Source organism: Pleurodeles waltl, chromosome 2_1, assembly GCF_031143425.1.
Source record: "Pleurodeles waltl isolate 20211129_DDA chromosome 2_1, aPleWal1.hap1.20221129, whole genome shotgun sequence".
Taxonomy (NCBI): domain Eukaryota; kingdom Metazoa; phylum Chordata; class Amphibia; order Caudata; family Salamandridae; genus Pleurodeles; species Pleurodeles waltl.
In genome coordinates, this window is record NC_090438.1 from 109490057 (window position 1) to 109505324 (window position 15268).

Below are 15268 nucleotides of genomic sequence, written 5' to 3' on the forward strand. Positions count from 1 at the left end.
TCTTGGATTCCCCTAGGTCTCTAGTTTTCAAAATTGCACAGGTTTGGTAGGTTTCCCTAGGTGCCGGCTGAGCTAGAGGCCAAAATCTACAGGTAGGCACTTTGCAAAAGAAAACACCTCTGTTTTCTGTCGAAAAATGGGATGTGTCCACGTTGTGTTTTGGGGTATTTCCTGTCGCGGGCGCTAGGCCTACCCACACAAGTGAGGTATCATAATTTTTATCGGGAGATGTGGGGGAACACTGGGTGGAAGAAAATTTGTGGCTCCTCTCAGATTCCAGAACTTTCTGTCACCGAAATGTGAGGAAAATGTGTTTTTTTAGACAAATTTTGAGGTTTGCAAAGGATTCTGGGTAACAGAACCTGATCAGAACCCCACAAGTCACCCCATCTTGGATTCCCCTAGGTCTCTAGTTTTAATAAATGCACAGGTTTGGTAGGTTTCCCTAGGTGCCGGCTGAGATAGAGGCCAAAATCTACAGGTAGCCACTTTGCAAAAAACACATCTGTTTTCTGTAAAAAAATGGGATGTGTCCACGTTGTGTTTTGGGGCATTTCCGGTCGCGGGCGCTAGGCCTACCCACACAAGTGAGGTACCATTTGTATCGGGAGACTTGGGGGAACATAGAATAGCAAAACAAGTGTTATCGCCCCTTGTCTTTCTCTACATTTTTTCCTTCCAAATATAAGAGTGTGTATAAAAAAGACGTCTATTTGAGAAATGCCCTGTAATTCACATGCTAGTATGGGCACCCCAGAATTCAGAGATCTGCAAATAACCACTGATCCTCAACACCTTATCTTGTGCCCATTTTGGAAATACAAAGGTTTTCTTGATAGCTATTGTTTTACTCTTTATATTTCAGCAAATGAAATGCTGTATAGCCGGTATAGAATGAAAACCCACTGCAGGGTGCAGCTCATTTATTGGCTCTGGGTGCCTAGAGTTCTTGATGAACCTACAAGTCCTATATATCCCCGCAACCAGAAGAGTCCAGCAGACGTAACGGTATATTGCTTTCAAAAATCATTTGACATTGCAGGAAAAAGTTACAGAGTAAAACGTAGAGAAATATTGCAGTTTTTTTCACCTCAATTTCAATATTATTTTTTTTCCAGTTATTTTCTGTAGGAAACCCTTGTAGGATCTACACAAATTACCCCTTGCTGAATTCAGAATTTTGTCTACTTTTCAGAAATGTTTAGGTTTCTGGGATCCAGCATTGGTTTCACGCCCATTTCTGTCAATGACTGGAAGGAGGCTGAAAGCACAAAAAATCGTAAAAATGGGGTATGTCCCAGTAAAATGCCAAAATTGTGTTGAAAAATTGGGTTTTCTCATTCAAGTCTGCCTGTTCCTGAAAGCTGGGAAGCTGGTGATTTTAGCACCGCAAACCCTTTGTTGATGCCATTGTCAGGGAAAAAACCACAAGCCTTCTTCTGCAGCCCCCTTTTCCCATTTTTTTGAAAAAACAAAACAAAATTCACTGCATTTTGGCTAATTTCTTGGCCTCCTTCTGGGGAACCCACAAAGTCTGGGTACCTCTAGAATCCCTAGGATGGTGGAAAAAAGGACGCAAATGTGGCGTGGGTAGCTTATGTGAACAAAAAGTTATGAGGGCCTAAGCGCGAACTGCTCCAAGTAGCCAAAAAAAGGCTTGGTACAGGAGGGGGAAAAGGCCCGGCAGCGAAGGGGTTATAAGGTACTGTGGGACTCTCACTTCGACAATGGGGATGATTCAAGCAAGTGAATCTTTGAAAGATTCAATACTGGAGAACGTTATGTACAGCTACTACCCCCCTCATACTCAGATACATGATCCCTTCATTGGAATTAGGGCACAGCATTGTACTGCATAGGGCTATCTTATGTTTGTACTTATTCCACATAGAGACCTCACGGAATTGTTTTTATTCACAATAACAAAACAATGATCACATACCTCATTCAGAAGCATTCGCTAACACATTGGCACTGTAAGGCATATTAAAACATTTTGAAATATGAAAATATCCAGTAGTGAACAAATGTATGCAAAAAGTAAAAATTTTGCACTCTAATCAGGACATAAGTGCCTCCTATATGGAGGTTTTAAATTGGTTTGTAAAGTGATACAATTGTAAAACACACAATACAAGGTCAATTATCTGTTTTGGTCACTTTATTAAATGAGATATTAAATATTTTAAGTTGTAACTACTAAACAGCACTTTAAATGGTGAAAACACAGATGGTATATATATAGCCATACATGAATTCTTGTTTTCTTTAAAAACACAATTCCAGTCCTTATATATATATATATTTTACAAAACATCCTTTAGGGTTGAAGGGAGGATGACATCTTTTCAACAGTACTTCATATAGTAAATACGTTACTGAAAAGCAGTCTAATAGAAATAGAGGAAAGTATTCACAGCTGTATGATTTCAGAAGCCAAAGCCGGTTGGTGTACTGAAACATTACTATACATCTGGGACAGAACATATACAATATCACAATAGTAAGCAAAGATGCTTTTCAACTAATGAATCAACAAGTTACAAAATGGAGCACTTAGCAAGCAAAAGTGCTGTACAAGCAACATTTTTATTGTCAGTTTGAGCCATAGCAAGAAAATGTAAGCAAATAAACAAATATAAAAAACATGTTACACCTATCTGATGCAACTGTCTCAAATTATTTAAAAATTTGGACTTGTAAAGATTGCAGGTAAGACACCTAGTGAGAAGAGAAAACTAAGTGGTCTTAAGTTTTTCCACACTGCATATTTCTCATGGCTCCTACTTTCATGTATTTTCATAGTGTAAATGTGCTGCTAATTATTTTTTAAATGTGGGTTTCAAATGGGTTTAAGCACATTATTTTAAAGTGTCGCGAACAGTGATCACTGAGAAAGGGAAAATGACATTTTAACTATATTTCATGGCATTCCCAAATGTAATTGTTGCATTTAAGAGAATGTATGGTCTTCAAGTGCCTGTACAGTCCAATAGAGGCGTATCTCATTCATTAAAAGATCTTTAAGTTGTCCACCAATAGCAAAGCAATGAAACATCCTGCTAGATTATCATTAGTTATTTTATATAAATTGTGCCATTCAGAAAGAAATGAGCAATCCAAACAGTGGCGTAGTCCACAAACCACTGCAGCTTTAAGACGAAATCTCAACACTACAGCATACCTTGTAACAATCTTAACTATTTTTAAAAAAAGGATTATCTCTTAAATAATGTTACGCTCGGTGGCAATAAATGTCATTGTAAAATGAAGCATTCTACACAATTCAAAATTGGACTATAACAAGCTTCATGGAGGCTTAGCAATGGTGCCTGTAAATAGTATGAAAATTACTGTATGTTAACTATCAAGGGCTTTATCATTGGTCAAGTCTGGAAAAAAGACTTTAGATTTTTTTTTTTTTTACAAAAATGAAAAACAAATATTTTCATATCTTTATAAAATCAGGCATTTCGTAATTTGTGCAGGGCTCCTCAAAACTGTGCAAACCATGTGTGCAGAAATATAAGGAGTGAATGATAGTTGCTTATAATAAAAATGAACCAACTAAAGCATCTATTAACCGTAATACTATTTATGTTGAAAGAGGGCAGAAAAGGAAATTACATGTATGGAGGCCAAATCATTGATATCACTAGTTTCTTGTAAAAATAAAACTACATTGGCCACAACAAACAAGTACGTGCCTCTGAAATCATGAATTAAAAAAAATAGTTTACACAGAAATCTACAGCACCCTATTCAAGAATATTGCACTTTATTCAGTGTTCAGATATATTTGTAGAGTCTGAGATTACAAAAAAGAAACATTTTGTTTGTTTCGGCCATGGGGTCCCTGCATCTCTTCACCAGTGCAGTGCAATGCTTAAATGGCTACTTAGAACAGTATGCCATTATTTAAGAAATCAATTCCTAGAAAGAACTCAGCTGTTAAATAAAGCACGCACAAGGTCCATGGTACAAGATCAAATGAGGCAAGAGCATTAGTATCTTACACGTAAGAAACCTAAACATGGAGGTACATGTCCTGCAGGAATATTTGCCTACATTTCTAAACTCATGTTGCCAACACACAGGGATCAAACGGAGCAATGAACATAAATATTAACCACCAAGAGTAAACTTAAAAACCAATTTAATCATGATATATTTAACTCTTCACTGATATATATACCATGTTTTAAAGCACACTTGGGCAGCACGGGACCATTACTTAAAGCCTGAGCTCTTCATAAACCAAATTTACAGACAATACAATTACAGCAATTGACTGTTTTAAAAACATAAGCATGAAGAAAACATCTATTTGGACTCTAATAGAAAGGCGTTTGGATGCACAGGACATACAAGTGTCAACTTATAGAAGATATTCTAGTTGATAGAAACAATAAAAAGCTGTCTGAAAAAGTGACAATGTCTAATCCTTCATAAAACGTAGCCAACCACTTAGGTATCTTTTTGTGATCAAGGCATTCAGAATACGAATGCTAGCCAGTGTGTACAGGTGAGCTCACTCGAAAAGTGCAACCCTGGCAAGTAATCTTTCTTAAGTCTGTTCTTACTTCTCTTTTATTTGTTTTCAGCAGAACGGCTGAAAGGAAGAGAGGTAAAGAAATTATGAAATAACTATATTAAGGAATATCTTATTCTGAATCTTAACAGATACTTGGCAACACTGAAAAGCATTGGTTGGTTCAGTGTAAATATGTGGGCTAAAGCTCAGATGTGGGATTCATATAGAGTGTTTTACACTTCATGTGTGCATTTTCTGTCCGCACCCTACAATTCCTTAATTTATCCAACCCTCTCTCAAATGTCAGGGGTGACTGTTTAATATACCTATACTTCTTCAACATGACAAAATGCTCATCTCTGAGCATTATGTGACTCGTACTGCATCATACATACTGAGGGAGTTTGGTTACATCACAATAAATGTAAATGCTAACCAGCATAACACAGTCCTCAGAAATGTAATTCGATCCAATCCACCAGTCTACCAGGTAGTTCAAAGAGATCTACAGAGTTTATATACACAAACACCAATCTGGATTATTAATCAAACCTATCTTCCACGTATTCCTTCACAGTTACCGTTAACTGTTTTTGCTAATTCACTGTTCATCAGCTGTACTGTTAGTTAAAACTGTAGTGAATTAGGAGAATTTCTAATTTCAAAGGTGGCTTTTGCTCAAAGAATTGCCCACCAACTTTCTTCTCATCTGTTTTATACTTTATATGCGAAAAACATTTGTATTCCATTTTATTTCAGGTGCGATAATGTGTAAGATTTTCACTCTTTCATCGATTCTGAAAAATAAAACGGCAAGAGAGTTTATCATCCTGTTGTGGCACACTTTGGAGCACTAACAAGAATGATGCAACTTCAATTAAGATGACCATCAAAATTTCCCTGGAACAAATCTTTAATCTACTGCTCAGTAAAATATTAAATTGGGCCTTTTAGTTATCTATGCTATTTGTCATTACAGAAGTACATAACGTCTACTTATAATAAAAGACAGACCCTTCTACACCACAAATTGTCATTTTGTAAGAACAATTTAAAAGCTGCTTCTGCAAGAATAATGTCAAATTTCTCTCTGTGTAACTCATTTTAAAATGGGTTACTGCAACCTCATGGACATCTGACCTTGTGTTGTTTTGATCAGCTAGTTAAGGTTTATAAATCCCCAATTTAAAACGGCAATACAAACATTTCAATCAAAAACTTTGAAGGTTCCAAAGGGCCCCTTTAAAACATTTTCTAAACAATGCCTTACAGTTTTGTTGGGTTAAATGGTCCTATGCACTCCCTTTATCATAATTTATATAAAAGGATCTGCTTTATTCAATGGGAACTGTAATTATACTCCTAATGTTCTTGTTGACTGTCACCTACTACCATCTGTAATGCTTCACACACAGTGACATACCTAAGACAGTAGGTTCATCTGCTAAAATAAGACAAGGGATTGGATAAGGCGTCTTGCAATTTGACAAATCCTCTAATTTAATGATCTAGATGATTTACTATATGAGGGAAATTAAGATACCTATTCTACTGCTAAAGCTTTCTTTTCAGAAATACTTCAGTAGTTTCAGTTTCACCTTTGCTATTAAAAACACTGCCACCGTTGGGTGTGCTGACTTACCCAATCAGGACAAGTCAACCTTGCAGGCACTATACTTACATGTTTATGCATATGAAATAATGTAAATACAGAATTAAAACAGACTGCTGATTAGATAAAACAAAGAAACATTAAAATACCACTAGTACCATGCAGCACTCAAAAACTGTCTTTTTACACACCAAGAAAGACTTTGACAATGTTGAAGACCTTTACAAAATGTTCCTCTCCAACTTGTTAGGCGTGTTGTACTTTTAAAATGATAGAATATTTATTTTAGACATTTGGCATAACCGTTTCTTTCAATAACTGCTAGTGAATGTCCATATCTGAATTAAAATGCCATTTTCACAATGCATTAGAGAAACAAGGGTATTACTTCAGTGGAAGAAACTCTAAATGACCTCACTATCTCACTCATGCCTGCCAGTTGCTACAAATATCTATGATGTAATACTAGGTTGCTCACATTCTTGGTTTCACACAATTTTAGAGCAATGCTCCATGTACTTCAATGCATAAGTAGGCAGCTAACAGTGGTGTGCTTATATGATATTTTGGTCCGAACAATACACTAGATGATATTGAATTCTCATTGTTTTTCAGATGGTGTCCTGTATGTATCAAACTTGTGCTGATGGAATCATTGGATACCAGAGATATAAATAAAGGTTTGTATTCAGAACACTGGAGAAACTGCCCTATCACTGCCCACTTCAATTAAAACAGCAGATTTGTGTGGTGCAGAGCTTTGGTTAATCTTCCCTTCAGTACAGGCTGTGGTACGTTTCTAGATTTCTTTGGAGCTCAATTCAGCTGCATATCCAACACAAAAAACTTTTCACAAGACAATATGTAATTCTTCACTGCAAGAAATAACACTCTAGTCTGTACACCGTTGCATGTACTTTACATGTGGGGAGCAAACATACTCTCTAAGTGCCTCCATTTGGTTGATGGTTTCATGATTACTATAAGGCATACTATTCGAGCATTCACCAGGACGTCTGGGGAGTTGTAATCGGAGGGCTTGTTTTCACTGAAAACACTATGAAATATATCTCCTGCACTCAGTGTGTAAGAAGATTACAAATAACATAATTGAAACAAGTGAGCTAAATTGGTTTTAAACCAAAGGAAAAAAAAAAGAAAATCATAGCTTCTACAGGCAACAGTTTGGCAGATAGAAGGGGGAAAACCAAACTATACAGTTGAGTTCTGTTAAGCCATTGATTCCTAAAAAAATAAAAGCTCTTTCTTTGATTTTAATCTTTTAAACATTTAGTGCAAAAACACATTTAGTTTCCCTGTGAAGGACCTGGATTTTTGCTTCTCATTGAGTTTGGGGCACGCTGCAGAGTAGGTGGTTGCATGATGCCCTGTTGATACATTCCTCTCATATCAATCTGTTGAAATGATGAAGGGTTCATCATCATAGTTGGAGGCTTGGGGCCCATGAAGCGGCTCAGTGCTGCTTGCTGGAAAGCCATTTGCTGCTGCTGTTGGGTGTATTGATGCTGAAGTCGTCTGCTCATAAGTATTCGCTGAACGCAACTGATCAACTGTGGAGATAAAGTTACATCTTAAGTACACTGTAAAAGTATAAGAACCGAAAAATTGCCAATATGTGGAAAATTCCAATAATGATTATGATACACATGAAGACCAAAATAACACCTGACCCAGAAATAGGTAACCTCATCCAAGTTGGTTCCAAAGAGGTAATGGGACATTTGATGTCAAGTGACAACCACATTTAATTTATTTCAAGTGAACCAGGATGCAAAATACAACAGTACAGAACTACAGCTGTCATCTTGCAGTACCCGAGAGAAGGTAAAGATCACTCATCCACTCTGTGCTAACATTTACTTTAGTGCACATGTGCCTTAGGGAATAGCCGGAATGCACACCAAGTGTCCTGCACTGTTCTGGTGACTTTCCATTATTGCAGAAATTGTCCTGTCTACATTAAAAATTATGTCCTCTCCTCAGATGTGAGGTGCTTGACTATGGCAACAGATACACTATTGACATACATTAACATTCTACACATCTGCAAACTGTTGTATGTCTTATTTTCTTAAAGAGTGGCAAACCCAACAAGGACATGCATAGTCCACACTTGTTAACTGCCTTCATATCACTGAATTTAAGGGGAAGTCTGATTGAAGGATCGATGGCCATGTCCAAGAGGTCGGGATACCATTGAGACGAAAAGTTTTGCCAAGCAAATGCAGCCTTGGAAACTCCAATGTGCAAAACAGCTGACATTACGTGTTCTCTGCGGAGACAAACAAATCTAACCAAGGCTCTCTCTTATACCAGCTCCAGGTATCCCTTATTAGTGAAGTGTAATCAGTGTCTACGAATCCAAGACTTATCTAGGACACATGCAAATCTTATACAATACCACTGTAGTCACACAGCACTTCCACACATGAAAGAACCACACAACGTTACACACAAAAAAAAGGTATTTATTTTAGTGACAAATACTAAAATACTATATAGGCAATTACCCCACTAGAGGTAAGTAAAATACACTACTATATGTAAAGTAGCAGTCAGGAATTAGCAGAGAATGCAATAGAAAAAAGTGAAAGCAATAACAAATACTGAAGGCCGGGGGGGGGGGGGGGGGGGGGGGGGGGAACTCACAAGGTAAGTACCAGAGTGACCCCCAGCGACCAGGAGAAAAGAGGTAAGTATCTGATTTTCCCCAAACCCACAAAGAGGACTTCAGGGAAGGATATTGCAAGACCCAGACAAGACTCCAAGAAACCAAATGTGGATCTAGGAAGAGGAAGACCTGGAAACAAAGGGACTAAGTCCAGTTCACGTTGGAGTGTCCGGTGGTGGCAGGAGCCACCTGTCTTTGGATGCAGGACCAGGTCGGCGGTGGACGAAGCCAGTCTGTAATATAGCACTGGAGCAGGCTGAAGAGTTCCTGGAGTGATGCAGTCAACGCCCCACATCAGAAGAAGGATTGCAGTCGGTAACTGGTGTGGAAAAACCACCAACAAGCCTTGAAAAAGACAAATGTCGTGGATGAAGAAAAAGCGGAGCTGCCGGGGACCAGCAAGGTCCAGGGGGACACAACCCATTAGGGGAGGCCAGGATGAACCTCAATAGTGAGGAGAGTCACAAGAAGAGGAGGCAGCCCCCACAGGCGACCCAGAGGCAGCAAGCACAGGAGTCGAGGTGAGGCCCATGCAGCATACCTAGAAAGGAGTCCCACGTCGCAAAAGAAGCACACAGAGGGCTGTGCGTCACAGGGAAGAGTGCTTGGGCTACACGGAGCCTGAAGGTTCCTTGGAGGAGGATGCCATCAAAACTTGGTAGCTGCTAGAGACGAGATGCACGGGGGTACTGTCCTTCGTGGAGAGGCAAGGACCTACCGCCTCCAAAGTTGCACAGCTGGCAGAGACGAACAAGGGGACCACTCCAGTCCACCACCCCAGATGCAGGATCCATACAGCTCTGTAGGAGAGGAGATCCACAGCTCTGTAGGATAGGAGATCCATGCAGGTGGTCGTCGTTGAAGTTGGTGCCTGCAGATGCAGGGGAATGACTCCTTCACTCCAAGGGAGATTCCTTCTTGGTGCAGATTGAAGACTTGCAGCCCTCAGAAGATTCACAGCCAGGGAAATGTTGCAGTTGCTGGAAAGAGCCAGAGAAACAATGTTGCAGAGCAGAGTCGTAGCTGCAGATTGTAGGTTCCTGTGAAGTCCAGTTGCGGTTCCAGTGGACAGAAGTAGGAGTAAACATTGCAGAGGAGTCCTGCTGGAGTCTTGCACATCGAATCTGAGGACCAACCCAAGAGGGAGACCCTAAATAGCCCTGGAAGGGGCACAGGTCACCTAGCAAGGCGACCACCTATCAGGAGGGGGCTGTGACATCACCTGCCTGACCTGGCCACTCAGATACTCCCAGAGGCCTCTGCCCATCTTTGTTTCAAGATGGCAGAATCAAGTGGTCACCTGGAGGAGCTCTGGGCACCACCCCTGGGGTAGTGATGGACAGGGAGTGTTTTTTGTAATAAGCTGGAGAGGATCCCCAGGCGATTCCGAGCAAGTTCCCACCTGGGGTTGCCCTCTTCACCACTCCAAGACAGCGTCTGCAGAGGGAATCCCGAGGCCACCCCTCCCCCTGACCACGAAAGCTTCAGAGGAAGATATCCAACGCCTAAAGATCCACTGCATCCGCAGCCCCCAGGCCTTGAAGAAACCGACCTCCGGTGCAACAACGTTCAGCAGGCAGCCCTCCTCACTGTCCAGCCTGTGGTCTGCCTGAGAAGACCCCCCTGGACCTCACCTACAGCCACTGAGTGACCTCGGGGTCACCTCATAGAGAATCATTGGAGACCCGACACCCTGTTTGCACCCTGCACCTGGCCGCCCCAGCGCCGCTGAGGGTGTATGTTTGGTGCCTACTTGTGCCCACCCCCCCCCCCTCTAAACCCCGAGGTCTGCCCTCCGAAGATGCGGGTACTTACCTACCTGCAGACCTGAAACCGAGTGGCCCCAGTATCCATAGCAGCCCATGTTAATTTTGCCTACGCTTTGACTTCTGCACCCGGCCGACCCAGTGTTGCTGGTGGTGGGTGTTTGAGATTAACCTGAACCCCAATCAGTGGACTTCCTAACCCCCGGAGACTAGAACTGTAAGGGTTGTACTTACTTGTAAAACGATCTAACTTTTCTTCCCCCAGGAACTGTTTCTGAAAATTGCACTGTCAAGTTTTAAAACAGATTAGTGACAATATTTAAAAAACTGTATGACTATTCGAATTCTGTACTGTTTATACATGGGTGAAATACGAATCTATTGAGGTACTTACCTGCAATTTAAATCTTGTATTTCTAAAAATAAATTAAGAAAATATGTTTTTGCTGTATAAAAATTGGTCTGGAGTTAAGTCATTGAGTGTGTGCTTCTTCTGATGTCTGTGTGTGTACAACAAATGCTTTGCACTGCCCTCTGATAAGCCTAACTGCTCAACCACACTACTACAAAAGAGAGCATTAGTTTTATCTACTTTAGCTTTTGTTAAGCCTCTGGGGAACCCCTGGACTCTGTGCGCACTATATCTCATTTGATACACTATATACAGAGCCAGATTCCGCTGGTGGATCAGCGGTGGGATCTACGAATTTGCTGGACTACACAGTCAATACCTGATCACGCAACTACATTTCAAAATTGCATTTAGAAAACTGATTTTTGAATTTGGCACATTTTTCTAAATTTTTAAACGTCCTGCTAAGGCCTTGGTTAAGTCCCCTTAGCATCGCTTTTTTTTTTAGGTTTAAAAGTTATTTTTAAGTTCGGATTTAGTTACTAGAGGTAGTTTTTAGCTTCTAAAAAGTAATTCGAACTTTTAGTAACATAAGGAGCAGCTCAGAGGAAAAGTTTGTGGAACTCAAACTCACCCCTTAACTCCATCTAGGGATGGCAGAGTTAAGGTCCCCCTGTAAGCTGAAAAAGATTAGAAATGGCGCCAACCCTACCAAGGTCAAGCTCCAGGAGCTCTTGGCAGAATAATCAAGGAATGACCCTTCTGAGAAGGAAGAACTCCACTCAGACAGCGAAGATGTTAGAGATGAGGAGGATGACCTCCTCACTCCTCACCTAACTAGGGAGACCAGGGTCCCCAAACCCCGTCTCCAAGGACAGTGCTCACTGGATCTGGATCTCCCACCGGCGAGTTTAGCTCCTCCAGGAACATTGAGGGCAGCCTCAATGAAGAGGATATCATTTTAGCAGGGATGGCCAAAAGATTAGCTTTGGAGCAGCAACTCCTAGCTATAGAAAGGGAGAGAGCAGAAATGGGCATAGCACCCATTAATGGTGGCAGCAATATAAATTGGGTCAGAGAATACTGATATCCTAAAAATCCCCAAAGGGATTCTATCAAAATATGAAGAAGGTGATGAGATCACCAAGTGGTTCACAGCCTTTGAGAAGGCCTGTGCAACCCGAAAGTTAAACAGATCTCACTGGGGAGCTCTCCTTTGGGAAATGTTCACAGGTAAGTATAGGGATAGACTTCCCAAACTCACTGGTAAAGATGCAGAATCCTATGACCACATGAAGGCTACCCTGATTGAGGGCTCTGGAATCTCCACTAAGAAGTATAGGATTAGGTTTGTGGGGGGTGGGTCCTAGGTTGATTTTGTTGACTACTCAGTGAAAACACTAGATGGTTGGATAACTGGCAGTGGAGTGCATGACTATAATGGGCTTTATAGATTGTTTATGAAGGAACACCTGTTAACTAACTGCTTCAATGAGAAGTTGCATCAACATCTGGTAGACCTAGGTCCAGTTTCTCCCCAATAATTGGGGGAAAAGGGCAGACTACTGGGACAAGACTAGGGTGACCAAGACTACCACGGGGGGTGACCAAAAAAAAGGGGCCACAAAGCCTCCCCAGGGGAAGTGTAGTGAGACACCTAAGGACAAAAACAGAGTCTCCACAAGGGCCCCAAAACCCTGCTCAGTAGGGTGGGCCTGCGCCTCTTCACAGTCCATAAATGGATACAAGGGTAAAAAAAATTGATCCTAAGAAGGCCTGGTGTCATAACTGTAAACAGCATGGACACCAAACTGGAGACATGGCCTGTCCCAAGAAAAATGCCACTAGCGCTAATCCAGTTAGTACTGGAATAGCCAGTCTCCAGGTGGGATCAACAGTATGTCCAGAGCAAATCAGGTTTTAGACTGAAGCTACTCTAGCCTCTGAGGGTAGGGTGGGTACATCCACACTGGCTGCCTAACATGCAAAAATACAGGCAGCTGCTCTTAATCAATGGGACAAAGGTAGAAGCCCTGAGGGATCCAAGTGCCAGTGTCACCACTGTGACAGAGAAACTGGTTTCCCCACGACAGTATTTAGCTGGACAAACATATCCAAATACCACTGCTGACAATGTGAGTAAAGTCCATCCCAGGCTAGGTGACATTAGAATGGGGAAGGGTTAGTGGCCTGAAACAGGTAGTGCTCTCTTCTGCAATCCCAGTGGAAGGTTTGCTAGGAAATGATCTGGAGTCCTCAGCTTGGGCTGAGGTAGAGCTAAAAACCCATGCAGCCATGGTGGGAATCCCTGAACTGGTGTGTGTGAAAACCAGAGCACAAAGCAGAGCACAGGGTGAAAAAAGAAGTGTTGGGAGCCTGGAATAATAGACCAACCTTCCAAGAGAAAAGTTAAGAGGACTGGGGGACCAGCCTCTGAACAGCAAAATAAACAAGACCTTTCTTCTCAGGAAGATGTCTTATCCCCTGGGGGAACTGAGTCCACGGAGCTGGAGCCTTATCAGGTAGAGCCTTTGGGCCCAGGAGGACCCTTGAGGTAACAGCTGTGCCAGGGACAAAAAACTTGTCCCACTCTGTAAGGCCCAAGGCAGCAAGCTGCTGCACAGAAGAAGGGTGATGTCAGTGACTCCCACAGGATCTATTGGGAGGATGGACTCCTTTACACTGAGGTCAGAGACCCCAAACCTGGTGCCACCAGGAGAGTGGTAGTGCCTCAGGAGTTTAGAGAGTTTATACTCACTTTAGCCCATGACATCCCCTTAGCTGGGCATTTGGGACAAACCAAAACGTGGCGCAGACAATCGATTTTATTGGCCCAATATGTCCCAGAAAGTAAAGGAGTTTTGTAGCTTCTGTGTCACCTGTCAAGCCAGTGGCTAGGCAGGTGGCCACCCAAAGGCCGCCCTCATTCCACTTCCTGTGGTGGGTGTTCCCTTTGAAAGGGTTGGTGTGGACAAAGTGGATCCACTTGAACCACCCACAGCCTCAGGAAACCAATACATACTAGTAGTAGTGGTTCATGCTACCAGATACCCTGAAGCAATTCCCCTTAGGTATACTACTGTCCGTGCAATATTTTTACCACAGCTGGTTTCTGACAGGGGTGCAAACTTCATGTCAGATTACCTGAAACACATGTGGAATGAGTGTGGGGTGACGTACAAATTCACCACACCATACCATCCACAAACCAATTTTGTTCAGAGATTCAACAAGACATTGAAGGGCATGATCATGGGGCTCGCTGAAAAACTCAAAAGGAGGTGGGATGTTGTAGGAAAATGCCACTGTGGCATGGTTGCCCCCCACTAATTGCCTAGTGTTAATGCAGACCTTGATTGAAAGTGTGCTGGGATCCAGTGTTCTTTCCCTAAAAACTGTACCTTTGTTTCCACAATTGTCACAGCCCTGGCACACAGTTAAATCCCATGTAAAAGGTTCCCATGGCACCAAGGGCCCTGTGGCCAGGGAAGGTCCCCAAAGACTGCAGCATGTATTTTGCCACCCTGGGGAACCCCTCACTGAGCCCATGCACACTGCCTTGCAGCTTGTGTGTGCTAGTGGTGAGAAGAAGGCAAAGTCGACATGGCACCTCTCTCAGGGTGCCATGCCCCCAAAATCATTGCCTGTGGCATAGGTAAGTCACCCCTCTAGAAGGCCTTACATCCTAAGGCAGGGTGCACTATACCACTGGTGAGGGCATAGCTGCAAGAGCAATATGCCCCTACAGTGTCTAAGTCCATTCTTAGACATTGTAAGTGCCGGATAGCCATACTGAGTATATGGTCTGGGATTTTGTCATTACAAACTCCACAGCACCATAATGGCAAGTTTGGCACCAAACCTCTCAGCACAATAAACCCACACTGATGTCCGTGTGGGATTTATTGAAAAATGCACAAAGAGGGCATATTAGAGATGCCCTGTATGTTAGCCAACCTGGTAGTGTAGGACTGACCAGTCTGTGCCAGCCTGCCACGTACAGACGAGTTTCTGACCACATGGGGTGAGTGCCTTTGTGCACTCTGTGGTCAGAAACAAAGCCTGTCCCGGGTGGAGGTGCTCCACACCTCCCCCTTCAGGAAGTGTAACACCTGGCGGTGAGCCTCAAAGGCTCAAGCCTCGAGTTACAGTGCCCCAGGGCACTCCAGCTAGTGAAGATGCCCGTCCCTGGACAAAGCCTCACTTTTGGCAAGTCCAGCGGGAATGTTGGGGAAAACAGCAAGGAGTGACCACCTCAGCCAGGACGACCCCTAAGATGTCCAGAGCTGAGGTGACCTCCTTCCCTGCAGAA

The 15268-nt window shown here is 42.4% G+C and overlaps 1 protein-coding gene across 1 annotated transcript in view; it reads right to left on the bottom strand.

The window, feature by feature from the left end:
• Positions 1 to 2143: 2143 nt before the first annotated feature.
• ATRX (ATRX chromatin remodeler) overlaps positions 2144 to 15268 on the bottom strand; it is a 1138900-nt gene continuing 1125775 nt past the window's right edge. The window contains exon 35 of the mRNA XM_069211061.1: positions 2144 to 7717. Coding sequence (XP_069067162.1) covers positions 7454 to 7717 — 264 coding nt within the window. The 3' untranslated portion in view covers positions 2144 to 7453. The remainder of the gene's footprint in view (positions 7718 to 15268) is intronic.